Here is a 27,712-nt window from a genome sequence, read left to right on the forward strand (position 1 = left end):
TAGAAGCAATCCTTTTACAGTCTCTAAAACTGAGCCCTTTTATGTAAGACTAAATTTAGTCTCAAAGGAGTCCAATATGAAACCATTATATTTTTTAACAATTTTTGAGACAAGTTTGGTACCCAAATATCCTTGATCCTTATTTTAGACTTACTTTATACTAAAATAAGACTCTCATTTTGGTAAGGGATAGACTGCTTTTTAACCCTTTTCGTATTAACTTTAATTTGAGAAACAAGATTATCTTAAATACTAAAGTAAATATAATTAATATTAAACATTTTCTTCGTTAGTTGTTCGCCTTATTGAGCGTTACATCGTTTTAAAAAAGAACAATTTATCATTCTTGAGAGACTTGACTAATGTTGACGTTTGAAATGAAGCATACGACTGCTGCTTCGCCTTACTCAAATAGGTTGTATATAAAGAACTCGAATCGTAGCTGTTGATAAGAACATCGCATTTGCGTGAACCTTTGGAAAAAGACCCCGCCATTGGGAGGCTAGACGTTTCTCGTAACCCTAGCCGATCGTCGCTTATGTCTTAACCTTAACGATGATGATGGAGATAGTAGCCAGTATGTGGGATGGGCAAAAGACCGGATGATGGTGGTATTTAGAAGCCAGTGAGTACAGACTGGTGTCCATGTGGGATGGACAAAAGACCAGATGATAGTGGTGTTAGACAGACAATGGAGTAATAACCATTATAAGTGGAATACAATTTTCCAAATTTCAGGTTCGGAAATTGAGAACACATTTACCCCGATTTTCCAACTGCGAACGCGGTTCCCTGGGGTGTAACATCAGACAGACAGACAGACACCTCGAAATTTGAACCTCTCCGTGACATACGTCACGCGGAGAGGTAAAAATTCAATTTATAGGATGTGTGTATATGCACACGTCTAGTATTAAGAGGATCAAAGCTTAAATTTGGAACCGTAGGTATTAAATACACCTAACCTAAACTAAGTCTTACCTAACACTTACCAAACCTAACCTAAGCCTTTTCTAACCCTAACCCAACCTGACCTACAAAACAAGCAATATTTTGAAAAAGGCAGTTGTTTATTGTATATAAACTTAGCTAGTAGTTTTCACGATTATTTAGAGAGGACGATAGCCAATCAAACTTAGTTATGTAATTAATCACCCCGTTAAGCAAGTAATTTAGTTTACGTTTAGCCTCCATTTTCTAATAATATTTCGTAATTTGAGTCTGTGTGTGCTTGTGTTCCTGAAAAAATAGTCTGAGCCAAGAAAATCGACTTAATAATGGTAATGAATAATTGGCAAATTATTATGTTCTTGAACATCAAAATATAATAAAAATGATTTGTTGCATTATAATATTAAAATTTTGATTAAATGAACCTGGATTTTTACCATTGTAAATATTACACCCAAAAAACTCGCCAGGAATTGCTCCCGTGAACGCCCAAAAAGCTCTCCTTTGAACAGAAAAAAAGCTCCCGTGTGAACACTCATAACGCTCTCGTTAAAAAGCCAAAAACGGTCTCATTTGAATATCAAAAACAGTCACCTTTGAACGCCCATAATGCTCTTGTTTTAAAGCCAAAAACACTCTTGTTAGAACACGAAAAACAATCTCTTTGAACGCCTAAAACGCTCTAATAAAATACGTAATATTTTAGCGTATGCTTTGCATCTCAACAGTTCGTTAAATAAATTTAAGTGTGTGACGTTGTAGAGCGTTGTTGATTTCCATTTTTTTTGGTAATAAAATCAACAGCCTCTACTATAAATGAGATATTCACACGAGAAAAACATATTTGATTTATCCTAAATTTATTTCACTACTCTGTTTTAATTATCTTTTCGTGGCTGATATGCCATTACTCGTACTATATGGGGACACGTCTAAATTACTCTCTTTATATTAACTATGAAATGTACATTCTAAAATTGGTTTACAATCCGTTTTCTTTTCAAAAGTAACAACAAAATTAAACGAGCTATATGTCTTATTAAACCAAGATTTTACACATCGACTGAAGAGAGAATTAGGGCCCGGAGTTTATACTGGCTTGTAACGCTGAAACGGTTTGGTTTAGACCAAAACGGCTTAGGAAATTTCGACTCCAAATTTTGAAAGGAATATTCTCATATAAGGAAGACAAACATTTGTGAATCACCCTGTAAAAGACTTAGAATAGCGTTCAAATAGATATTGTAACCGAAAATAGAAACAACTTTTCATTGTTCAATTTTGACCCGCACATTATAGTGAAAGTTTAGACGCATTAGTGCGCATATCAACTTTTAAAGTTCACGCACGTGTAGCCTTGAACGAATATCGAACTACTTATATAGTGCATAGGAGTGTTTCTTTTCTTTTCTTTTTTTTTGAAGTAGTATCGATTGTAAATTAATAGCCACATCAAAGACAAATAAACACTTTGTAGCAAATATGGAGTGATTCCTTGAGACATGAAGTTTTGGTATAGTGTACATACTGAATGGTAAGTTTTGGTAACACACAAAAATCGGAATAAAACTACAAAGCAAGAAGTTATGACGCAAAAGAACTGTAACTAGAATTAGAAATACAAAAAAAATTCATTTTGAATTGTTCGGGAAAGAAATTTCAACATTTTTCATTTCAAATCACAGCTAAAATTTTAAGTCTCAAATGCTTGGATGGACTCGCGGGGTACGTATAAATTGCTATATTTTATTACCTACTTTGTTTTGTTTGTTGTACTTCGTAAAGAAAACAAGGATCGTTAGACAAAAATACTTAAAAATATATAAATTGCTTATGTCTAACTTCTTAAGAACTTTGGAAAATAGCTTGTGACACGCCACAATATTCACTCATGCCACAAATGAGAATAGAGTAACGCTCTAATGCGAAAGCACGGCAATTAAGTCCAAAAACGACTATAGTTTTGATTGCGTTGGTATGGTAAGGATCAATTCCTTCAACCCATATGAAATAAACATTGCGCCGTTACCAAATCGTTAGTACCAGAAGTCCAATAAATTAGCCTAGGAAGTAAACAATTACAATAGCTGGTATAATGTTTTGAATTCGGTGGTTTGTAATGATATCGACATTTGAAACACGATTATTCAGTCAAAGCCAAAGTTCCCTTAATACTTGTAGTAGGCTTCTCCGCAGTTTGATTAGATTTCTGTTAATAAAACGTAAGGATGGTTAAGCTCACTGTCTTAATCTGAAAGTATAGCTAACTTATCATCACTATCAGAAGTCCATTAAATTAGCCAAGGAAGTAAACAATTACAATAGCTGGTATAGCGTACGTCTCTGCTGGGGTAAGAACTCCTTTTATAACTCCTTAGATAGGGGGTTAAATTTTAACCCCTTTGCTAACGCTGTTAAAAATCTCGAGCTCCTATAAAAAAATAAAAATTGTTTTTTTCAATAGGTTTATGAAGAGTCACAAAAAACTAAATGACCTTCACTGTTTCAAAATTCACCCCCCCCATCCCTTCTCCTGATTCTGTGCTAGAGAAGGCTCGGTTTTACAGTGGGAGGGGGCGTTTTCAGGTCTCTTTAGAGATACAGCGTTCATTTTCAACCAATGTTTTTTTCTCTCTCAATAGGGCAAATTTTGGCGTATGAGTCGCACCTAAACCGGATATCTGAGAAAAATTATCGCGAGGTGGCGAATGTGTCGCCCTTCTTCAGTATTACTACACAAGAGAGGGGAGTCCCAAACCCCGCTTTTGGTTACTTCCCAGGCTATTTTAATGGACTTCTATTAGTACGCTTCAACTTGAGAACGAACCCAACTAGCTACGTGTATAGATTTCACTTCTTAATATACGGTTAAGATTGCATTGCTGAAATGAAATGTACGTCGAATAATAATAGGCCTACACAGCAGTCTATCGTGAAGTGAGTTTCAAGCATTTTGTTTTAAAATTCTTGCCACTCCACAATGAATATCAATTTTTGCTAATTTCAATTCCAAGTTTTTTATAATCTTTTAAATAATTTAGTAGATTTTGGGTAGACTTGAATATGACTCATGTTCTTTGTTACCAGTAATCACCATACATTCTGATTTAAATCGTTAACTGAAGACTATTTTCTACTTTATATTTAATGGGAAGTTTTATAGGTACAGTATCAGTGGTTATTTATACAAAAGAAAACACGATTGCGTACATGTTAAAGCTTTTAAGGTAATGCGTGAAAACATGAAAAGAAATACATGTTATTGAAATTAATATATTGGTCACACGAAAGCAAAATCGAACGAAAGTTCGAAAATAAACCTAAATAAAGTTCATTTCGGAAATTCGCTATTTACTTCTATTCTGTTGCAGTCATCGTGCTTAGAATTTAAACCAGATCCACACGAGTATACTTAATTAATCAAAAGAAGACATAAAGACAAAATGAACACCGAAATAGCAAAATACTACACAGCAGTCTTTCGTGAAGTGAGTTTAAAGCATTTTTTCCTTTTTCAAATTCTTCCCACTCTCCAAACAATGTTAATTTTTGAGTATGTCAATCCTATTATCTTTGAAATTATTTAGAATATTTTGTGTAAACTAGGCATGAACCGGTACCGATACCATATCGGTATCGGCACTGATACTCGGAGTTTCCCGATAGTATCGGATCGGTTGGTTTATGGTACTAAACCTGTACTTGTTTAAAATGCGTTAGATGATGCTACATGACATTTTTAATTTTTTTAGTAATGTATTGATGGTGATAATATCTTTTTTCTATGAATCATTTATATATATTTCTCATTTATATAAAAAGTACCTGAATTTGGTTTATCTAATAACTAATAAGCAAAAATAGCAATTTCAAAATATGCTAATATAAAACAAAAATATTTTATATTAGCATATTTTGAAATGACCAAAATTTTCGAGTTAATTATATTTTTTGCTCTCAATACTTCAATGATAAATAAACTAACAGTTACTAGAAGTATAAAGATAAAAGGGCCTCTCTTGGTTCAGTCTGGGAAATAAGGATATTTTTTAAACTAGTCCTAGGGACCAGTGACCCCCCCCCCTCTAGGGTCCGAAATATTAAACTGGTCTCCGAACTGGTCCCAGCCTTTGTTCTCTTATAGATTTGCAATTAATAAACTGGTCCCGAGGACCAGTAACCCCCACTTCTTGCATTAAAAAACTAGTCCAAGCAATTAATAAACTGGTTTTGGACCAGAGGAAGTGTGCTATTTCCCAGACTGCTCTTGGTTAAACTGCTTCCTTTTGTAATCTTCTTTGTGCCTGAATGCACATCGATTGAGCAAGAATTTGATACATGGTCTTTTTTATCAGAGTTCACCGCATGTTATTGTGAGTGACCAAGGAGAGAAAGCTGGCTATATTATAAATTTCCTTCATGTTCTGAAACGTTTTGACAGTATTAAGTAATCTAATTTGAAATCAGTTTTCACGTTCGTTTTTCAATCCAATAACCACATTTTACAAAATATTTTGGCAGCGTTACTATCATCCCCAGTACGGAACAAGTATGGGGTGCGAAAGTTGGTAACTCGTGGAATGGGGTTTTCGGCATGCTCCAGAGAAATGTCAGCCGTTGTGTAATTCGAAATAAGCGACCATCTTCTTCCTATTATAATTTAATGAACGCTTTCCTAACACAGGAAGGAGACTTTTCTTTAAACCCATTAATTCTGTCCAAGGATCGTTTCAACGCCTTCTTTACTTCGCACCCGTTTTTGATTATGAGGTCGCAAGTTTTATTCGGAACAAATCAATCAAACGGAAATGATATTTACTCTGTTGTTGACAAATGGGTAAATTAAAACTTATAATTTCTAATTAAAAGTGTTAAATAAGTTGTAATAGCTGATAACGGCACGAACTGTCGTAGATTAGACAGTTTAATATTTTACTTTGAAATTTGTGACCATACTAAAACGCGTCGAAAATTCCAATTAATTTTCATTAATGTAGATAGTTGTGGCTCTCTTTGGTCTGGCTCTGCTGATTTACATGGTAGGGAAACTAAGCTCCAAATACGGGAAAGTGAATTCGGAACTTGATTCCATGTTTTTGTTGCAATGCCTTCTGGGAACGAGTAAAACCTTTAAAAGGAACTCTTCGTCCATTTTGAAGTTCTAACCGTGTCTTCTCTTAAGGTCCTCAAGGTGTGAAGTGCGAAGGAGTAACTCGGTTTCTTTCTGTCGTGTGGAGCCTGTCTTCTTTCGTAGTATTGGTCTTCGTATCTTCGGAAGTGACATCGCAGTTTTCTAACAAATCGGAAGCCCTTCCCTTCGACAACATTGACGATATATTTCACTTTCCGGGTGCAGATCCTGTTCTAACGAAAAGTGACGCAATCTACAGTTTTATTCGGGTATTTTTTGAAGCAACGGGGTTTACGAACATTGCACTTCTAGAAGATAGAACCTTTCACTGAAGTGGCCTAGTCAAATGGACGCTCCATTAAATAAATGAAAGAACGAAAAATATCACCATTCCACAATCCTCCTCATTAGACAATTAATGGGTGTTTGTATTCACTGATACCATAAGTTTTTAAGATCTGTTCCATAATTATGACACTACCTATACTTTGTAATGACTGAGACTTATACTGAGAGCTATAGTTTGAGAACAACGCGAGAATCGACTACACGCGGTTTTACAGTCTATCTTCTGTAAGCCCCACCCTTAGTAATACAGCACTGTTTTTCAATACAATAATTTATTTCCACTCACCCAGTCATCGTTTAAAGTAAAAAGTAAAAAGTAACGTAACAAAAAATACAAATAAAAAGGTGAGCTTCCTCTCCTCCGTCAGCAGCCAAAAGATCTCTTCTTGGTCCCCGGCCCCTCCTTTTATAGACACAGGGTCTCGAGTCGGGTCTAAGGGTTCCTTCCCCCTTGACTTTTGGTCAAGGGGTTAAGTCTCTGTCGGGATTCCGACGAGGACAGTTGCGCGGTGCAATAGGACTTTCTTAGACCCCCTGATAGTTTTACAAGCGTATGCTCGTTCCGCTGCCACCCCAAGCTCGTTAATTTTAACGTTAGGAGGAGCAACGGCCTACCAGGGGTAACGCCATTTCGTGTTTGCGATATGGCCGTTACACTTCCTATTTAGTCTGTACTTAGCCTATGTCAATTCATGACAAGCTCTCAGAAACCAGTGACAAACATATGGAACATATCTTATGAACTTATACTGATACTTGTAAATTATCGATTGCGAAAGAAACTTTAGCATGTACAATATTTACCATGCATCAGGCTTAAAAATGAACAACTTAGAGGCTACTTGTTTTTCAATTCTCTAAACATCAAACTAAACTCTATATTTTTGTATGGTTTGGACCGTTTGGTACGAAAACACCATAGCCACCTGCCAACTAAACCTTTGTGGTAGGGTAAACTGCTTGACTGCTAGAAACTGCAAGGAAATAGGAATTTGGTTGTGGTACAGTTGAAAAACTTGTTTTTGTGAAGTCACGTCTCCTTCAATGCGCTTCAATTATTTTAAGAAAGATAAAATAATTTTGACTTACTTTTTAATTTTTTGTTTTAGAAAAATGCATTGACTAGCCCCGCCTTTGCTGAAGTAACAAAGCGAGCTGACGCGAACCCACATATGTGTTACCAAAAAGTGAGCAACTTGTTAAATAATGCCAATATTCACGCTGGAATCGAAAATCGCGAGAAGTTCATAATCTTGTCTGACACTGTTCTGTGGAATGTTATCAAAGCTAGATACGCCAAGACAGGAAATTGTAAAATGAAATTAAGCCAACCTTTAATAACAGCCTATACAAGACGATGTATTTTAGCAGAAACATTTCGCAAACCTTGATTGAGACAGTCAACAAAAGGTTAGTTTCCCCCTCTTAAGTTCTACGTTAATTGTGGTACAGTTAAATTTCCTATTTGTCAGATTGCGCCAGCTGACTGAGGGTGGTTGCTATGAGGACCTGAACCCATCTCTCAAAATGGAATGGCATCCTTGCCGGACAGTCGAAACACCGGATGCTTTCGTCGTAATCAACGTGCAAGCTTTTAAGGCCATTTTTCGCGTCTGTATCCTGGGCTTCTCCGCCTCTTTCATCGCTCTCTTTCTCGAAATATATGAGAACACGTTGAAAGTTAACATGTGTACATCTTAATATATCTATCGCGTCTTTGAAAGGAACTTTCAACGTGTCTAGATTTCAGTAGTTTACTGCACACTGTTAAAAATAATGGAACTAATTGGCACCTTTAGAGTTATTTCCTAATGCATCCCCAGTAGCACCCCTATCGGTGTATAAAGCACCTTTCCAGAGGATGTCAATACGCACCTTTGAAAAAAAAATATTTTTAACATAGTCCAAGTTTTCGTCAAAGTTCTCAAAGTTTGGCTCTTTTATCGAGATCACCTTTGACTACAAACCGAAATTTTTGTAGCGAGATTACGTATACGATGTGGCTTAATTATGGGCTAGATCATCTTGTATATTACATTTTCATTAAGTTCGTCTTTTCAAAATAAAATCCATTTTTTTTTTTCTTTTTTTGAGATTTTTGTACATAGTTGAAGTTAAAAAAGCATTACATATGAGCAATTTCAGTCCTATATTTTCCTATAAATAGACATTTATTTCTCCTAAAAAATCCTATAATTCCGAAAACAATTCCTATTCTCCCTATAAGAATTTTAAAAATTTGGCTTAGCTCCTTGGTTAAGTTGGTTTCGTCTTGGGAAAAATAATAATCGGCGACCCTGAGCATTAGAGAAATTAGAAAATACAATCAATAGCTACTTTTCGGGGTGTAAGACTACCTGATCAGTTCCGAATTACGTAATGCGCGTGAAAGTTAAGGACGTCCAAGGTTTTAACAAAAATACGACCGAACCCAAAAGATTTGAACTGGATTGAAATAAATAACCTTGCTGAAAGGCTCAAGCCCAGAATCTCAATTGCTTAATCTTGGACTGATTATCTTCCAAAGAATAGGAACCTCTATCTTGGCTTTTGGTATTCTATACAGCCTTCTCCGTTATCTGATACGTTGGCCTAACATTTCTTCACTTAATTTTAAATGAAGGCTCCATTTCATTTCAGATTAGGCTATATTGAGAAGGATAATTTTTACTCTTTTTAGTAATACATATATCGCTTATTATCAACGACGGCATATCATCATAAGATTATTATATATTCTTTCCTACTGATACTAACGGCAATCTTCCTCTAGAAAACGTACAGTTTATAAAAGGCTGTTGGATTTTAACGCCTGTAGTCTGGTATTTTGATATTCAATTCTAATGTAAATGAATTTGTTCTGAAATACACTTGTGTTTTGCGAGCCAGCTTCGATCAAGGTCTTGTAATGTAGAGTTTTACGGTTTTACGCTATCAACGTTACCAGGGGTAAATAACGAAAGGAGTTAGAGACGCTAGCTTCCGTAGTGTAGAATACAGTGGGACTTTCAAACGTAGACACAGAAAAGAGAAAACGCCTCGGTCACGCCGCCTATAATTCAAAATAAGTATGATATTTTGCAACCAATAGCGTGGCAGCAAAGATTCGAAAGGCATGCTGGGATATCGATTTTCTCCTGTCTGCTAGTATTCGTCTGCTAGTGTTCGTCTGCTTACGACTGAGTGACAATTAGGGTTAGAGTAAAGTTTATTCATTAAGGTGCACTTGAATTAGAAACAGACAACTTTAAAGTTGGTAAATTCCTTATTCGATAATGAAATGGAATTAAATGTCGTTTTTGCATCCTTCAATACAGTTATAGTTGTTTTAATTTCTTTAGTCACAGATACAGTCGATGATCCTGATCCCACAGTTCCCACTAAGCCTTGGCTCACTGGGCCGACTCTGTAACCGCGCACTTACGGCAAAAAGAGTTTGATCACATTTTGAGGATTTCCCCGGCTTCAAATTGCAAATTGTTGACTTATCTTTCTTCTTTAAATCGCTGTTTACTCGCGATTGAATATAATAATTATATTGGGTTGATTTATGAGACGACTTCACAACATCGACAGTTCGACACCCGCCATTTTACTTTACCCAGAATACCTTGCGATGCGAGATTTTAAGGCAAAACTTTTAAGGTTCTGCTCTTATTTACAATACAGTTCCAAAGATGGCACTACGTTAGTTACAAATTTTATGACGTTTCACGGTCCCACTGTATGCTACACTACGGAAGCTAGCGTCTCTAACTCCTTTCGTTATTTACCCCTGACGTTACGGTTTATTGGAAACATAGAAGTATTAGTTAGACGCTCGATAACATCACGGCGACTGGTTGGTTTAAAATATTCCGCAAATTTATTTTAGAATTATTCATCTTCAAATGGATTCATTTATTTTGGAGAACTTTTGCGAATCTAAATTTTGGGTATGTTACATGTAGTTTATTTACTTTACCCGGACTCTGATTATGGCATTTGATAGCGAAAAAATAAGGTTCAAAATTTTACGTTTGCGTTTAATTGTGGAGTGTGTACATTATTCTAAACAGGACACCAATTTAACGTGGTACGCGGATAATCCAGATTTTACTCCTTGTTTTCAAAAAACCATATTGGTCTGGGTGCCATGCGCGATACTATGGTTACTCCTCCCATTGGAAGTTGCGCTGATTGCCAATTCGGAACGGAGAAGCGTTCGCTGGTCTCATCTTTCTATTACAAAAGGTGTAAGTCCTTATTTAGCAAGGATCATAGGTGTACGGCACGAAACGCGCTGCAAAGGAAGACCGCCTTCTCGGCGCTAATTATTTATAGGCGAATGTCCAAAAAGTCCCTAAAACGTAGGTACTAGTATTGATTTTGTGTTTTCAGCTCTTGGTTTTGTTACTGGCCGCAATTAGCGTCTTAAATTTTGGCAAACAAATATACTACGTCGATTTTCAAGTTGTTGACAATCTGGCGATCGTTCTTCAATTTGGAACTTACGTAAGACAATTTAATTAAATCCGTATCTTAGGTTTTGATGAATTTAATTGATCTTGCGTGATGTAGTCCCTGGCGTTACTTCTCATAATTTACGGCAGAGGGGGTGGCACAATGTTGTCCGGAATCCTGACAATGTTTTGGTTCCTCTCAACACTAACAAAAACTATCACACTGAGATCCACCATCATGAAATACTATTTACAAGTAAGCGAAGGTTTCTTTTACATTTTACAATAATATTACGGCAAAATAAAAACGTGAAATATTTCAGAACGACAAAGATGACTATTTCGAGCTGGTAATTGAGTCAGTAATTTACCCTTTAGTAGTAGTTACCCTCGTATTACACACACTGAGTGACGCCTCTCCGCACTACGAAAAACATACGTACACAATCGAAGTCAAAATGGTAATACTCAATACATTTCTAAATACTATAAGTGTTTTATATATAGACCATTCCTGTAATGCCTTAGAAAAAGCAAACAGCACAGGGCCGGGCCGTTAGGGGAGTCAATTCCCCACGTGCCATGAAGCACCGCAAGAGGCAGTGTGAGCATGAGTCGACTAGCCTCCCGGAGGCGTGTAGCGAACGCGAGCCCCATCTGGCGTAACCTCTTGGCGCTAGGGAACTCTCCTAATATGGCGGCCCTTCCCCTGTGCGTTGGTTTCTCGGCAAGTACTTAATGGAATGGTCTATTATAAATTGGATACTGGTTACTAGCAGCTCTAGCCTTCTCGCGTGTCGTTCTCGATCTCAATCTATCTCTCAGTAAAGGTTCTAGTGTCTTACATATGGACAGAAATGTATACAGATAATGGGAATCGTTGTGCCCCATATATCCCATGTTAATTTCTATGCGGGTTTTGTGGGCGGGGCTCGAGTACTATCAGTCATGCCTCATAAATTTGATGTCTTTCTATCAGCGCTTGGTTGGGAGCTCAAGGTTGAACTAGCAGCGAGATAGATTATTCGCTAGGTAAAATTGGTCATTCATAATAATAGTCTAGCTCTTCCCACAAAATCCGCCTAGATACAATGAGAAAATTGCTACACGATAATACCTATTAGTTGTGTGTATTTCTGTTATGGAACTTGCCCACTTGATTTTTCTATTAAAGTTTTGTTTTATTTTGATGATAATGTAAAGAAATCAAGGGAAGATGACGCATCGTTTTGTTCTCGCGTGGTTCATTCGTGGCTTACCAGGTAAATATTTTCTCGTTCGGACGTTCTTATATATTGCTATATAACTTGAAGAAGTTTACTCAACGCGGCACGTGGTATTTTTAACGAATTGCAGCGCCCTGTGGAAAGGTTGGAAGAAAAACCTGGAGCCATCGGACGTGTACGACTTGAATGAGGCGGAGCGAGCGCTGACTGTCTCGCGCATTTTCGAAAAATACTGGAAACCCGAAAATGCGGCCAAAAGTGACGGCGATGAAATGGAAACGAAAAGATTTTTAGAAGAACGAAACAGAACCAAATATCAAAGAAAGTCAATCACTTGGCCCTTGTTGAAGACAATCGGGCCTTGCTTGATTGCTGGAGTGGTCTTACAATTTCTGTCCGACGTAGTGTCTATTTTTCCTGCCCTTTTGACAGGGTAATCAAATTCACTTTTTCAACAATATGAGGAACGTCACATTATAAGTGATTATTTATGGGAAAAGAAGAATATTAGATTAAATTGAAATAAAAGAACGAGATTGTACATGCTTCACTTAAAGCGTGAAAATAAATTCCATTGTTGCTGTCAGTTGGTTCTCTTCTCATACTGAAGCGTAGAGAAAGTACCAAGATAAACATGAGCAATATCATTCTCAGTTTCAGTGGGTCAGCTGTCTCAATCTTTTCAATCCTCTGAATATTCTTTAAAACTGATTCTAACAGAGGTTGATATTTCAAATGGTTGGCCACGCTGCAATGAATTAAGTAAACATTGGAACCGAGTTAACCAGTTTCCAAAATTATATTTCCAGTTCCATTATTGAATACTCTACGAGCAACGATCCTTTGTGGAAGGGGATTTTCTACGCTTGCCTTTACGGTCTGACCGGTCTTGCGAATTCTTTGTTTCAAGAAGGCAGCGCCATTTTCCACATAAAACTAGGACTGCGACTCAAATCCGCCACCATGCATGCTCTGTACAAAAAAGTAAGTTAGTATTACCGTGATAGTGCGATGGTAGTTCATTAATCAGATTTGTCGAAGCAGATATTTCGTTTGACGTCCAGCGATCGAAGTGACCTTACGATGGGTGAAATTTTGAACACGATTTACGTCGACACGAACAGATTCCAAATTCTGTCGCAACAACTGAGTCTTTTGTGGTCAGTCCCGGTACAATTAGTACTTTGCTTTGCTTTCATGTATCAAGAACTGGGTTATGCAGCCTTTACTGGCATTGTACCTATTTTCGTTCTTCTTCCACTGAACTATCTCTGCACCAAGAAATACAAAGAATTGCAGGTAAATTTTATCCAAATAAAATACCACTAGATCGTAATCGGAACTTTGCGCATAAATTATTTGGCCTTTGCTATATCTGCCCAACTGTAGACTATCTATTTCTGCCCGGGTTTGAGATGTTCCAAGTACCCGGGAACTTGACAACTACAAAGGATCGTCTATATCTGCCCAGGGTTCAGGCTAACGGAACCCGGGCAAAATAGCCGGCCCATATAGACGATCCTTTGAACTTGACAACTACAAAGGATCGTCTATATCTGCCCAGGGTTCAGGCTAACGGAACCCGGGCAAAATAGCCGGCCTATATAGACGATCCTTTGAACTTGACAACTACAAAGGATCGTCTATATCTGCCCAGGGTTCAGGCTAACGGAACCCGGGCAAAATAGCCGGCCCATTGTGGACTGTCTATTTTTGCTCGAGCCAGGCACATTTAGCTTTTATAAATATCTAGCTAATTGTACCCTAACCCACGGCACAATTAGCTTTTTTTATGCTATTTCTGCCTGGGGCCCGGGCATAAATAGACGCTCCGAAATTGGGGCGCAATCTCCAGTATAGAACTCATCAATAAAATGTAAACAGAATTTCATAATTAGTCTTTTCAAATAGTTTTCATTCGAAAAACTGTAAATGGGAAAAGCGAGGGTGGAAGGTATATTCCCTCCGGTGTCTAAGCACGCAATCCTGGTCGAAAGTAATTTAAAAAATCGCCTTTTACGTTCAAGGCTAGACAATAAACCAAGATGGCTCAAGATATTATAGAGCACTCGAACAAGCAAACTCCTCAAAATAGGCTCGAACTTGTTCCGTTCTAGATCGTAGTCACATTGCCAACTGCAGAGAAAGGAAACTCATTTAGTACAGCCAAGGGGGAGTAGAAATGTATTTGAATTGGGGGTGAACTTGAAACCTACACGGCAAGCCTAAACTCCTACATCAATAGGAGAAAAAGGGTCGAAGGTGGTTTATTTGGCTCCTTCTTGCCTTGACACTTGTGTTACGGTTTCTATATTGAGTTACTACCTTATGACCTCTCTTTGACACAATATGTACTGATTTCAAGTAAGCGTGGATGGCAAACCGGTAGCGGGCTTTCTTTCATGTACCAGAAGTATGTAATACTTCTCTTCGAGAGAAATGTACCACAGAGCAGGGTGGGTGTAACGTCATTCTTCCCAACATCAGAATTAACATTTGGAGCAAGGTTACTAAACCGAATCACATACGCTAAAAATAGTTGCCTCATCATTACTCTATTAGAGCTCGACTATTTGGAGGTTTGTGGGTTGATTGCTGGCTATTTAGTGCCAAACAATTTTAGAATTCACGTTACGGTGCGATGCCCATATGAAGTGTGATGAGCGCGAAAGCAAACAAAAAGGGTGAGCCTGGGAAGAATGACGTTATACATAACTAAAGTATTAAGAGGATACAGAGTGTCATCCTTCTTCTATTATCCCCTTCTGCTAATGCATATAGTTGTGAAGAGCAAGCTTTCTTGTAAATCCCTCTGTTTTATGGAACTAGATAGTTAGCTACGACAGGCGAATATTAACTTTTACTACAATATCCGACCGGCAAAGTTTCTGTGAAAGTTTTATTTAATCATCTTGTCTATTAGATTGAGCTGATGAAGATGAAGGACAACCGATTAAAAATGATGAGCGAAATCTTGAACGGAATCCGCGTCTTAAAGTTGTACGCTTGGGAGAGATCATTCCAGAGAATCGTTCTTGAAATCCGGAAGAAAGAAATTGCACTTATGAAGAAACAAAGCATCTTCCAAGGAATAAACATTTTTATAACTGCTCTGATACCGGTTTTGGCACGAACTTATATCATTTAAAAGAAGTTGATTATTATTACACAGGGTGTTTTTGAGAAGTCCATCAATAATGAAGGGGCGCGTTTACTGGGCCCAACTGAGTGGAAAGTATCAAAGAACATGGGGTGTACAACATTTGGTCACGGAGATATGGCCCCCAAATATTGGCCCCTAAAACAACTAAATATTTTACAATGTAGAGTAAAACTTTAATTTGAGTAACTAGCTTGTTTAGAACTAATAGACAATTTCAATAGCCTTCAATCTAAAAACGTTTTGTACCTTTACTCCGCAGAAGGGTTTAAAATGTGTAGAAATATGACAACGACGGATATGTCAAGCCAATCCCAAGTTTCATTGTTTTTGAAGATCTCCCAGCACCCATTACATTCGAACAATTTTTGGATTCATTGTTGGTTCCCTGTCAAGCCTTTAACATCACAGACTGCGCTCTTGCACACTAATTAGCTAAACACCATGAAACTTGGGATTGTCTTGACATTTCCGTCGTAGGCATATATCAGGAATGTATGGAGGGGTTGGAATGGCTAAGGTCAAATCCTAATCGGCGTGAAATGATCTTGGAAACAACTGGCGTGGCTTAATTTACGCTAGTGACGTCATAGCCTGACGTAAAAATCGTATTTACCACTTAAATTATTTTCATTCATTCATTGGCTGTCAATAAAACTTGTTTGCTATAATTCCCCACCCTCCACCCTAGGTCCTCTGCCAAGGCTGAAAGAATCGAATATGAACGCGAACGGTGGCGAATCAGCGCATTTAACTTTAAAAAATCTAAAAGGTCACTTCTGCCATGCCTTTTTTAACGAGTCATGACCTTCGGTATAGACAACTAAACAGACGTAGGGGTAGGAGCTACACTTCTAAAAAGCAAAAAAGGACTCGCCTTATGTTTCCACCATCAAGGGTACAACGAGAGCCCCTTTAGCCATTCCAGCCCCTCCATACATTCCTGCATATATTTATACACATTTCATACCCTTCTGCTCAGTAAAGGTACAAAACTGTTTTAGACTGAAGGCTATTGAAATTGTCCAATAGTTCTAAACAAGATGGTTACTCGGTTTGGGATCGTACTCTACATTGTTGGATATTTCCTTGTTTTAGGGGCCAATGTTTGGGGGGTCATATCCACGTAACCAAATGTTGTACACCCCATGTTCGTTGATACTTTCCACTAAACACGCTCCTTCATTATTGATGAGCATTTCAAAAACACCATGTATATTACTTGGAGCTGTGGAGGTTTTGATTCTTTGTGTTTAACAATTCGTCTTCAGGGCTTACACACTCATTTATACGTCCATATTTATTTCAAGTTCGTAGAGTTATTGTTTTTCAATTTTCAGATTACTTCACCGTGTTTCGCCATGTACATATTAATTGGCGACGATAACGTTCTCACCTCGAGGAAAGCTTTCGTGTCCTTTCAGTTGGTACGATTATTAGCGACGTCAATGCTTACGATTCCGGATTTAATAAATAACCTTGTTTTGGTAAGGAGGGTCAAAATACTGTTTGCTAATACTGTTTACCGTTAATCAAAGATTTAATAGTTTCTGGATTTCTGAAAAATTTTAATTGTTTTTCGTTTCTTGATACATATTTTTTAATATTATCAAAAGTATGTAGAATATGACAAATAATTTCGGTTTCCCACCTTTGTTTCGGTTGCACCTTATTAATTTAGTAAAAGATGCAAGTTTACCTCTAACCCAATCACAGACGGTATTAGCTACGTCATTTGGAAAAAAAGGTTTTATGGTCTTAGTTTATCGGGCGGGTGAAAGGAAAACCGAGTGATTTTTTATCGATTATTTTACTAATTACAGGGATAGATTTAATTTTAGAAGTAGGAATGGAGAACGGTTAATATTTACTTAACTCCGACGCATAGCTCAGTATAGAGCCCCTCCTTCCAACACGTAACGAAAATTTTAAGTTATCTTATAGGCTCACTTAAATTAGGTTTTTGTGGCGTTGCTGGCGGGGACGGCGAAAAATACGTAGTTCCTTTCTACCTCTATCGCTATGACCTCGCCTCTTCTTTCATACCCGTCCGTCCCGGGGAAAAGGTCCGAAACTTTGACGCACACCCAGATTACTCTGTTCTCCATTCCTACTTCTGAAATTTCGGTATTAGCTACGTCATTTGGAAAAAAAGGTTTTATGGTCTTAGTTTATCGGGCGGGTGAAAGGAAAACCGAGTGATTTTTTATCGATTATTTTACTAATTACAGGGATAGATTTAATTTTAGAAGTAGGAATGGAGAACGGTTAATATTTACTTAACTCCGACGCATAGCTCAGTATAGAGCCCCTCCTTCCAACACGTAACGAAAATTTTAAGTTATCTTATAGGCTCACTTAAATTAGGTTTTTGTGGCGTTGCTGGCGGGGACGGCGAAAAATACGTAGTTCCTTTCTACCTCTATCGCTATGACCTCGCCTCTTCTTTCATACCCGTCCGTCCCGGGGAAAAGGTCCGAAACTTTGACGCACGCCCAGATTACTCTGTTCTCCATTCCTACTTCTGAAATTTCGGGAGTATAGAGTCTTTTACAAAAGTTCGTTGCAAGAATACGAAAGAAATGCAAAGAATAAAATTTCACATAAAAAAAAATCCAAATAATGAAAAGCCAAGACAATTAGATTTATGATATCTTGATTATTAGATGAATATTTTTCCTCTTTGCAACACAATTCAGCAGAGTATATTACCGCTTCGTCATCAGTACGCGCAAAATGCGAGAAACCGCAGCTACAGCAAATTCCTACGACTCGAAGTAGGACAACTTAAAAGTTGCATATGACCTAGAACACTTTCACCTGCTTTATCGAGACTTTTGCTTTCAATGTATATACTTTTGATATTATGTATAATCTGATTATGATCGTCCTACTGTAAAATAGTTTCAAAATTATAGTTTTCTTAGTACGAAACATTCTTTACAGACACACGTCTCGGTAAGGAGAATTGCAAACTTGTTGAGTCGTCGGGAAACCAAGAATTACGTGGAGCGGGTGGATAGAGACGCCCGGAATGGTATGTCAATATTAGTTACTTGGAAAAACGAGATGTGTACTTTATTATTTCCTGTAGCTATTCCTACACTAACATATGAATTTAAGTTCAAAATTAGCTGTGGTCAAAAGGTAGAAGCGCGAACTTCAGCGCTGATATAGAGACAATTGAAGGAACTTCTTCAGAACTTAATCCATCAATACAGGGAATCGGTATAAACAGGGATTCATGTAATTTTAGAAGTAGGAATAAAAAACAGGGTATATTGGGCCAGCGTCAAAGTCCAGCGATAGAGGTTAAAAGGAACTTCGTAGTTTTTGCCGTCCCCGTCAGCAACGTCATCAAAACTTAGTTTAAATGAGCCACTAAAATAATTTAAAATATTCGTTACGTGTTGGAGGGAGGGGCTCTATACTGGGCTATGAGTCGGACTGAAGTAAATACTAACCGTTCTCTATTCCTACTTCTAAAATTAAATCTATCCCTGTAGTTAGTAAAAGAATCGATAAAAATCACTCGATTTTCCTTTTCACCCGCCCTTTAAACAAAGATAAACTAAGACCATAAAACCTTTTTTTTTTCAAATGACGTAAAGGCTAGCCGTTCTCTTATCCTGCTTCTAAATTTACATGGATCCCATGGTATAAACAGAAAACATGCTTATATAATTATAAAATTTATTCCCATGTTAGCTTAAAAGTAATTACGGCTTAGCACAGTAATGGGGTTTAGAAGGAAGCCCCGAAAAGGCTCAACCATCTCCTTTACAAAAAACTATTTGTACTATAAGCCAATCAACATGTCGTAATTAAAGAGGAAAGCATGAAATCGCAAATTACATCGCTTCCAGATATTTAGAACTCACAATCGGTCAAAGTAATTTTTTTCTATGATAATTCCAGGAATTGAGATTAAGAATGGAACGTTTCAATGGAACACAGAAGATCCGACATCGGTGTCTCTTCAGGAAATCAATTTGAAAGTGTCAAAAGGCTCGTTGGTTGCCATCGTGGGACCGGTGGGTTGTGGAAAGTCTTCTCTCTTGTCCACTTTTGTTTCCGAGATTCAGAAGGTAGAGGGGGAGGTGAGAGTGGCGGGAAGACTAGGATACGTCACCCAACAACCCTGGATACAGAACACCTCACTCAGAGAGAATATTCTCTTCGTCGACGAAATGGACCAAGAAAGGTACAACAACGTCATACGCGCATGCGCCCTACAACCGGACCTCGACCAACTACCAGCTGACGACGAAACAGAGATCGGAGAAAAAGTATGTAAAATTATGAGCCCATAATCGTCTTATTTAAGTGAACATCATTAGGTCTTTATTTGAACGTCTTCTGCCCCTTACGCAGAGTTTTACGTCAGCGCCTTATAGCGTTTTCCAATGGGGTGATCCGAGCTCTCATGGAGTGCTCCGAAAAAATATTCGTCTTTCATAGGGAAAAAACGAGCGGCTCTGAGACGGAGGCACGTCTTCCATTACACCAGTCGCTCCCTCCCGGTTTACTCCCGGATTTATCCCACCCACTCCGACTCTAGAGACGGAACGACCGAAATGGATCACCTGATGACGTCACAAAACCGCTCTGAAAAAACTTTTTTCTTTCATTGGGAGGAACTAGATCAGGTTCTCCGTGCAACGACGTGTCAACAAAAAACGGAACGATCTTGGAGTGATTCAAGGCAGGGTTGGCAAAAATCCGGCAAAAACTCGTTTTTGCCGGGACACGTGGCAAAAAGTGGAAAAAACCGGCAAAAACGGAAAAAACCGGCAAAAAGTGGCAAAAACCTTTTCCCTATTGAAATGATAATTAGAAATGCTAACTTTGGCTTTGTATTTGTCATTCGTGTTATTATATGTCTTCCAACAGCTAATATGTCTCAATCTTAATCAGTTTTATAACATTTATTGTGTTTTAAACGTTCGAGCTAAATCCACTTTAAACTTACAACTTATGAAATTTTGCTCACATTCCAAAGATCCGGGTTGCTTCGCATTTGATAACTAAACAATAATTTTTAAGCAGTTTCTAGCTTCAATCTGTTTCGAAAACTCAATATTAGCGACTTGAAAAAAATAGTGTTGAGCGAAAAATAAGGACTGATTTTTCATTTATTTGTATAACAAAGCCAAAACGTTCTTTGCCACGCGGTTTTTATCTCCATTTTATACTGAGAATGTAACCCACATCATAAACCTATACAATTATGATAGAATTTTGGACGTTTTATTTTCATTTCAAATCCGAATTTTTTTATTTTCAAAATTTAGTTCGTTATTTCCACATAAAGTGGAAAAAACCGCGGCAAAAAGGTTTTTGCCGCGCGGTTTTTACCTGGAAAAAACCAGGTGGAAAAAACCGCGGCAAAAACTAGTTTTTGCCGCCCGGTTTTTTCCAGGTAAAAACCGCGGTTTTTTCCACCCCTGGCAAAAACGTGCCAACCCTGATTCAAGGCGACCCTTATGGAAAACGTCATAAGAGAAATCGGTTTGCCAAAAATACAATGTGTTAGTGGCGGCGCCAAGCGGTCAAGTGGCCTCACTATCATGGGAGGAATTTTTATAGCGTTTTCCTTTGTGGAAGCCTGAGAGCGCTCCGAGATCGCTCCATATTTTCGTGTTACGTCATAGCTCTAGCTCGGAGGACCGAATGTAATTGCTCCCAATGAAAGAGAAAAGTTTTTTCAGAGCGGTTTTGTGACGTCATCAGGCGCTCCATTTTGGTCGCTCCGTCTCTAGAGTCGGAGCGGTTGGGTTCAATCCGGGAGCAAACCGGGAGGGAGCGACTGGGTCACTGTAAGACGCGCCTCCGTCTCGGAGCAGCTCGATTTTTTCTAATGAAAGACGATTTTTTTTTCGGAGCGCTCCGGGAGCGCTCAGATCACCTCAAAGAAAAACGCTATTAGTTTCGGGTCTTTCTTTTTAGTGTGGGCTTTTTCTCCCGCTACCTAAAACCTATGTTTTGTACAAGATTCGCGCTTTACTGTTCCACCCCTTACCCTACTGCAGTTTCTTTGTTTGGATAAAAAAGCGAAAGTCGAACTAGTTTTATACCATGTTTTTAGCGCGCATGCTCTTGTATAGACGGTTTTTGTTGCATAAACGCTAAACATAGGACAGTGACAGTCATCGAACGCATGCATGCGCGATGAACTACTATATAATGCCTGTTTCTCGGGCAGCCATAACCACAATGCGCTGTAGTCGAAAAACCTGGCTTTTCGACGTTTCATTCGTAGTTCCATAACTGGCTGCTTTCGTTAGTAATGTGTTGGTCACTATTTTCACATAATAGGGTATCAACTTGAGTGGTGGTCAGAAGCAAAGGGTCAATGTGGCGAGAGCAATTTATCGCGATGACGATGTTTATATCTTTGATGACCCTTTGGGCGCGGTTGACTCGCACGTGGCCAAACATCTCTTCAACGAAGTCATCGGACCAAATGGATTTCTTCGAAAGAAAGTAAATATCGCTTCTCTTAAACTTGCCATGAAAGTGCTAATCGACCATAAATGAGTGATCGACATGTCGTTTCGTTTAAATCTCGGTTGTAATTGAAAGTGATCAGTTTCATTACTGTGAAATAAATTATATCTCGTATATACATACATATAATTAAGCTGATCGATTTTGATTTAAATACGTGCAACTTCAATAACAGCAACTCGAAAAGTGAATAAAATATATTGATACTGAGACTAGCTATTGCAAATAACCCATTTGAGTCTTGCGCTTTTGGAGCTGCCTCTATTTGGTATTTGTTTGTTCTTTCGACAAATAGCAATTCAATCTCTTACAGACGAGAGTTTTGGTCACGCACAACTTGAGCTTCATCCGAGAAGTGGACGAAATCTTCTTCATGAACAACGGAAGAATTATCGAGAGGGGAACCTATGACGATATCATGAGTCGTAAGGGAATGGCCAGAGATTATTTCGCTCAGCACATGAGTGAGATGAGCAACGAGAATACAGAACCATCGTAAGTAAAATTGGGTGTACTTCGTATGAGTATTTCGCGGTAAAGCAGTTCTCGAATTAGCAACCGCGATTCCAAAAAAACAGCGGCGTCTGAACAGCCTTTTTAACAGTACAGTTATATTAGTTGGTTTCAAAAACTACCTTTTTTTTCACTAAGGGATCGTGTTTTTGCATTTTAAATATTGTATCAGGCTGTATCAGTTTACAATTCTCTGGTTAGGTTAGGGCGGAGCCTTCGGAGGCTCCGGTTTGGGTATTAAATCCCAATAGTATTAGCGGTCTAATGAAGTAAAGTTTCGTTTGGTTGTGTAAACTCCAATAACCAGGTTAGGCTTGGGTATTAAAATCCCAATAGTGTTTGTCAGGTTTGGTTTGGTTTTTCGTAACAAAGATATTTTAAGTCAGGTTACGTTCAGTTATTTGAACCCCAATAGTATTTTGTTCGGTTAGGTTAGCATATGATGATCTAGTTATACTTAATAGGTAAGGAAAAATGTACGATTAAAAATTGTTCAAAACTTGAGCTAAACACTGCTATTTCCCAAAAAGAGCAGCCGCTATTTCTAAAACAGCAGTTTTGATAAACGCTGTTGTTTTTATGGAATAGCTGTTGCTATTTTGGGAAATGCTCTCTTGTGAGATTACCCACCCGTTTTCCGAGAGTTGTTCTGTCAAGAAGAGCGACCACCGACAGGTAATGTTAGCTACTATCAAATGGCACACGTGTCTCACCGACAGATTATGGAAACACCCACAGAAATACCTCAAAATTGACCTCATACTGTAATTGTTTCGCTGGGTGGGGGCTCGTTAATGCTCGTCTGAATATACAGACTCCATGGTGTAATAAGCTTTGCTTATTTATGAATTTCGGTAATGCCATTTTTGTAGCACGTTAACTATCAAAGCTGAAAGATTTCGCCTTGCATCCCAAGGAAAAGTGTTAAATAAAGACGAGGCAAAACTCATCACAAAAGAGACTCTGAAGGAAGGAAACGTATGTGCTCTTTAATATTCGAGGGTAGTTTGGACTTTTCTAGGCTTCTTGAGAACTAATGCTCTCTACAAAAATTTTCCTCGTGATAATGTTCTTGCGCATTTGCAGATATCCGTATCACAATACAAACAATACTTTAAAGCCTATGGTATAACATGGTGTGCGATCATCCTTGTAACAACCTTGAGCGCTATAGTATTAAATTATGCGTCAGTTTACTGGCTGTCTCTGTGGTGCGCGAATTCCAAGGAAGATTTTATAGCAAATCCAGACTTAAAGGCAACCCGAATAGCTGTCTTATTCGTTCTGGGTCTAGGCCAAGCCATTGTGGCATTTTTTAACATAATCTTGAACGTCTTTCGCTGTGTACGAGCGGCGAACTGTCTACATGGAAAAATGCTCGACAGCGTATCCCGTTCTTCCATGTCCTTCTTCGACACGACTCCCGTTGGAAGGATACTCAATCGCTTCTCCCAAGATATCGACGCACTCGACCAGCAATTACCTTACACGTTAAAACAAAGCAGTTGGGGATTGATATTTTTAGTTGTTTATCCGTTAGGAATTGCAATATATTTACCGTTATTCATAATTCCCTGCATTGTTGTTGTCGTTGGATACCTTTTACTTCAGGTAGGAACCCGATTGCAGTCTCTATTCGTAAGTAATTATTCAGTATCACTCTCAATCGTTAATTAACGTGGTGAAACACTGAATTCGTATCGAGTGAGGAATAGCCACTTTTGATCTTTAATAATTCGGGAGTTGATTCCAGAGCAGAGCCTCCGTCCAGAGCTTTGAGCTCTTTAAATGAAACTATTGAAAAAAAGAGAGCCTAAAATATAAGCACGATTATTGTCGACATTTTCTGAAGTTAACAGACATTTTAGAAAATGTTTTGGAAAGGTTTTTAAGCAACGGGAAAGACGCCTTGTAATGTCCTAATTTGAGAATTAAACTCAGCACTATAACCCCGCGAAGTTATGAAAACTATACAATTCTTTAAATACTGAATCTATGAAAGTGTTTTGGCACTAATATAATTTATTACAGAAAGTGGAGCAACCATGCACGTCTTACCCGATGCGTGCTCGCGCCCACTCCTGAGGGATTTACTTCAAAACTCAAGATTTTATTATATCTTTCGCAGCGTTTTTTGATGTCGAGCAATCGTCAATTTAAGCGGATAACAAGCTTGAGAAATTCCTTCTTGTTTTCGCACGTGGGAGGTTCTGTGGCTGGCAGCACTGTCATCAGGGCGTGTGACGCCAGTGAGAACTTCGAAAGGCATTTCCTGAAACTGATCGACGAATGCACTGCCGCTAATTATATGATGAACATGGCGCAAAGGTAATTTTGTAATTACGTAATTAAAGCCTGGTTTCATTTCGTTTTGGAGTGATAGCATCTACACTATATTTTTACCTTTCGTTTGAACCTTCTGTGAATGCAAAGCAAAGCGGGCATTTCAAATCGCTACTCATATTGCTCCAAGTCAATAAAACGCAATTTCTTTCCAGATGGCTGGCAGTACGCTACAATATTTTGGGCAATTGCTTGATGTCCAGCACCGCAATTTTCATAATTGTGTGCAAAGGGTCTCTGTCAGCTGATTTTGTAGGACTGATCTTGGCTAATGCCGATCGGGTAAGCGCTACGAATGAAGACCAAACGAGTCAAATCAAAATCTTTTCCACCAGCAAAAATTTCTGCCCGTTTTTCGTCTAACCATAAGTTTATAAGATATGTTCCATAAGTATGTCACTACCCATACTTCGTAATGTTAGAGGCTTAATGAGAGCCAGTTCAAGAACAACGTGAGAATTAACTACACTCGGTTTTGCAGTCCATCCTCCTCTTTAGTCTTGACAAGGCCTCACTATGCGTCGCTTTACAAGAATCTATGACGTTTCATGACAAGCTCTCATTAACGAGTGACACACTTATGGAACATATCTTATAAACTTATGGTCTAACTCTATAGTAGCGTGATAGTGAAACGACTCTAAAGTGGGACGATACATAAAGGACCGATAGTTACTTAATTGACCAAGAGTATTTCAAGAATGAATTGTATGCAGTATTTTGAAACAGGGAAACGAATCAAAATATCACTGTACCAAGTTTAGCGACGATGTGATTTTAGGTTAGGGAAACCTACGGCCACCATTCTAGTACTTTTTTCCGTTAAGAATAGTAACTAGTTTGGCTACCATTTGGTATGTTTTCAAGAAAATGCTCAATAATCGTTTCGTGATGTAAAAAGTAAATAAAAGCCACGAAAAGTTTATTTCTCTTGGCGGCGCCAGCCTTCCGCATTGCAAAACATTATAATCGAACTGCGACTCGATCAACTTTTTTTAAATTTTTTTCCAGCCAGTTGCAGTCCTTCGGTTTTAGGGCGCTGCGTCGAGAAGTAGTTCTAACGCGGGCCGTACTGATACCTAGCTGTAGCAGGGTCGGGAATAAGAACAGGACACTGGAGATTGTGCAATAAAACTTTAAAATGTCCCATAATTTTTTTAAAAACTAAGGAGGTCACTGGACATTTTGACCAATAAATTTTCTGAAGTTTTGATAGCTTGACTATGAAGATGCGACACTATTTATGCACACGCCAGTGGACAATGTCCAATGAATTCTCCAGTCAAAAAGGGGGTCACTGGACACATGTCCTATAAGAAATGATTCTTATTTCCCGCCCTGGCTGCAGATATTAAAATGCAAAGACTATTTATATTTAAACATACTCTATACTCCGTTTCATCAGTGATAGATTTAAAGCAAAGCGCAGGCCCAGTGGATCCCTTACAAGTTTTTTTAGGGAACCGCGTTTATGAAGACCACTATTATGGAAATGGGATCCGCTCATACAGGCTTCCCACTATTTTAATAGAATGAAATATTATATATTATGAAAATATTACATATTTTTGGCATTTGCTTGATCCAAACTTTTTGTTAATGTATATACTTTTGGTGATGTCTTCAAGTCGTTCTCACGTTTTATATAGGAAAGATATTAAATTTTTAATCCAATTGGCAAAAAAGAGTTTCCCCTGTATTTCGAAACTAAATTGTGGGTGCTTTTCTGGCACGCTGAACAATAATACAGTACTAATTTAAAATATTGATCTCACAGCTTCTACAGGTGATCAAATTGTTTATCGCTGCCATTACGGGATTGGAATCAAATATCATCTCCATAGAAAGGGTCGACGAATACTGCCGTTTGGAGTCCGAGGCCGACTGGGAGAAACCAGAATCTCAACCCCCATCTGACTGGCCTCAACGAGGACAAATCATATTCCAGGACTACAGCACCAGATACCGAGAAGGATTGGATTTGGTGTTGAAGGACATAGATGTCAGGATTGAAGCTGGCGAAAAGGTGGGCGTGGTGGGGCGGACGGGCGCGGGAAAGTCGTCGCTAACGCTGGCGCTTTTCCGTCTCATCGAGGGGGTGCGTGGTCAGATCGTCATAGACGGAGTGAAAGTGGAGGAATTGGGCTTGTCCGATTTGAGATCACGGCTGACCATCATCCCCCAAGAGCCCGTCCTCTACTCGGGAACACTCAGACTCAACCTGGATCCCTTCGGTCAACAAGACGATCAGCGACTGTGGGCCACCCTGGAACTCTCGCATTTGAAATCCTTCGTTTCGTCACTCGAACAGGGCCTAGATCATCCCGTGGCCGAAGGAGGACAGAACCTGAGCGTCGGTCAGCGTCAGTTGGTCTGCTTGGCTCGCGCCTTGTTGAGGAACACCAAGATCTTGATATTGGACGAAGCGACGGCCTCTGTCGACATGGACACCGATGATCTCATTCAAGAGACCGTCCGGAAGGAGTTCGCCAGCTCTACCATCATCACCATCGCGCACAGAATAAACACAATCTTGAACTACGACAAGTAAGGCTACCTTCGTATTAAACCGGCTTAAAATTATTGGCTAATTTGTCGTCATTTAACTCTTCATAGGGTCATGGTTCTCGATCAGGGCCGAATTATGGAATTCGACTCACCACTTGCCCTCTTGAAGAATGAGCAATCAATGTTCTTCAATTTAGCGAAAGATGCCAATATACTCTAGATCACTTTAGCAACCAATGTTTTATACTTTACCAGTCTAACCAATAACCTTATCACTCTATTATTATTATAAGACACACAATAAAGTTCCCTGTTAATTAAAACGAATCCTTTAATAAACATTACGAAACAATTAAGACTTGCCAAACGAAGCTCATTTCCGGCACAATCGGATGAGTATATTGAAGCAATGACAAATATAAGTAACAGAAAGTGAGTCGTGATAAAACAGTACTAACTGGGCCCTTTTAAATTTTGGGGTGAGGGAGGAGATTAAACACCAGAATTTATTATTTTTCGTTGAAATCAACACGACAAGTAAAGTTTCTTTGTCACTTCTTCACAATGGCTGAAGTGGAGC

The 27,712-nt window shown here is 38.5% G+C and overlaps 2 protein-coding genes and 1 long non-coding RNA gene across 4 annotated transcripts; all 3 read left to right on the forward strand.

Moving 5' to 3' along the window:
* Positions 1-5,495: 5,495 nt before the first annotated feature.
* Positions 5,496-6,473, forward strand: LOC149587372 (uncharacterized). Its single transcript, XM_089863640.1, has 4 exons — positions 5,496-5,560; positions 5,636-5,788; positions 5,949-6,072; positions 6,134-6,473. Exons 1-4 carry the CDS (start codon positions 5,546-5,548, stop codon positions 6,412-6,414), a joined length of 573 nt encoding a protein of 190 aa, XP_089719766.1. The 5' UTR covers positions 5,496-5,545; the 3' UTR covers positions 6,415-6,473.
* A 1,014-nt stretch (positions 6,474-7,487) lies between these two features.
* LOC149587373 (uncharacterized) lies at positions 7,488-8,156 on the forward strand. 2 transcript variants are annotated; one of them, XR_016380370.1, is made up of 3 exons: positions 7,488-7,617; positions 7,718-7,840; positions 7,903-8,156. It is a non-coding gene; the product is annotated as an uncharacterized LOC149587373 (long non-coding RNA). The 2 variants fall into 2 exon arrangements; XR_016380371.1 differs by lacking the exon at positions 7,488-7,617 and having other exon boundaries at positions 7,705-7,840.
* Positions 8,157-10,320: 2,164 nt separating this feature from the next.
* LOC149587374 (ATP-binding cassette sub-family C member 1-like) lies at positions 10,321-27,352 on the forward strand. Its single transcript, XM_089863571.1, has 25 exons — positions 10,321-10,365; positions 10,489-10,665; positions 10,811-10,924; positions 10,991-11,128; positions 11,196-11,333; positions 12,076-12,134; positions 12,229-12,531; positions 12,908-13,082; positions 13,143-13,397; positions 15,022-15,225; positions 15,271-15,333; positions 16,530-16,745; positions 18,205-18,295; positions 18,406-18,486; positions 19,177-19,547; positions 21,577-21,744; positions 22,064-22,263; positions 23,154-23,259; positions 23,368-23,407; positions 23,474-23,919; positions 24,134-24,192; positions 24,313-24,609; positions 24,780-24,906; positions 26,402-27,171; positions 27,241-27,352. The coding sequence occupies exons 1-25, from the start codon at positions 10,321-10,323 to the stop codon at positions 27,350-27,352; spliced, it is 4,755 nt and encodes a 1,584-aa protein (XP_089719697.1).
* Positions 27,353-27,712: the final 360 nt, after the last annotated feature.

Source organism: Phalangium opilio, unplaced genomic scaffold (genome assembly GCF_054372755.1).
Source record: "Phalangium opilio isolate 3A_F unplaced genomic scaffold, DU_Popi_V2 ptg001170l_1, whole genome shotgun sequence".
NCBI classification, from domain to species: Eukaryota; Metazoa; Arthropoda; class Arachnida; order Opiliones; family Phalangiidae; genus Phalangium; species Phalangium opilio.

Coding starts and splice junctions, on each gene's coding strand:
- LOC149587374 (XM_089863571.1), top strand. CDS start 10,321: ATGGATTCATTTATTTTGGAGAACTTTTGCGAATCTAAATTTTGG. Junction 10,666..10,810: donor ATCTTTCTATTACAAAAGGT/GTAAGTCCTTAT, acceptor TTGTGTTTTCAG/CTCTTGGTTTTGTTACTGGC. Junction 23,920..24,133: donor CCCGATTGCAGTCTCTATTC/GTAAGTAATTAT, acceptor CATTTTCTGAAG/TTAACAGACATTTTAGAAAA.
- LOC149587372 (XM_089863640.1), top strand. Junction 5,789..5,948: donor ACTCTGTTGTTGACAAATGG/GTAAATTAAAAC, acceptor TCATTAATGTAG/ATAGTTGTGGCTCTCTTTGG. Junction 6,073..6,133: donor GCAATGCCTTCTGGGAACGA/GTAAAACCTTTA, acceptor TCTTCTCTTAAG/GTCCTCAAGGTGTGAAGTGC.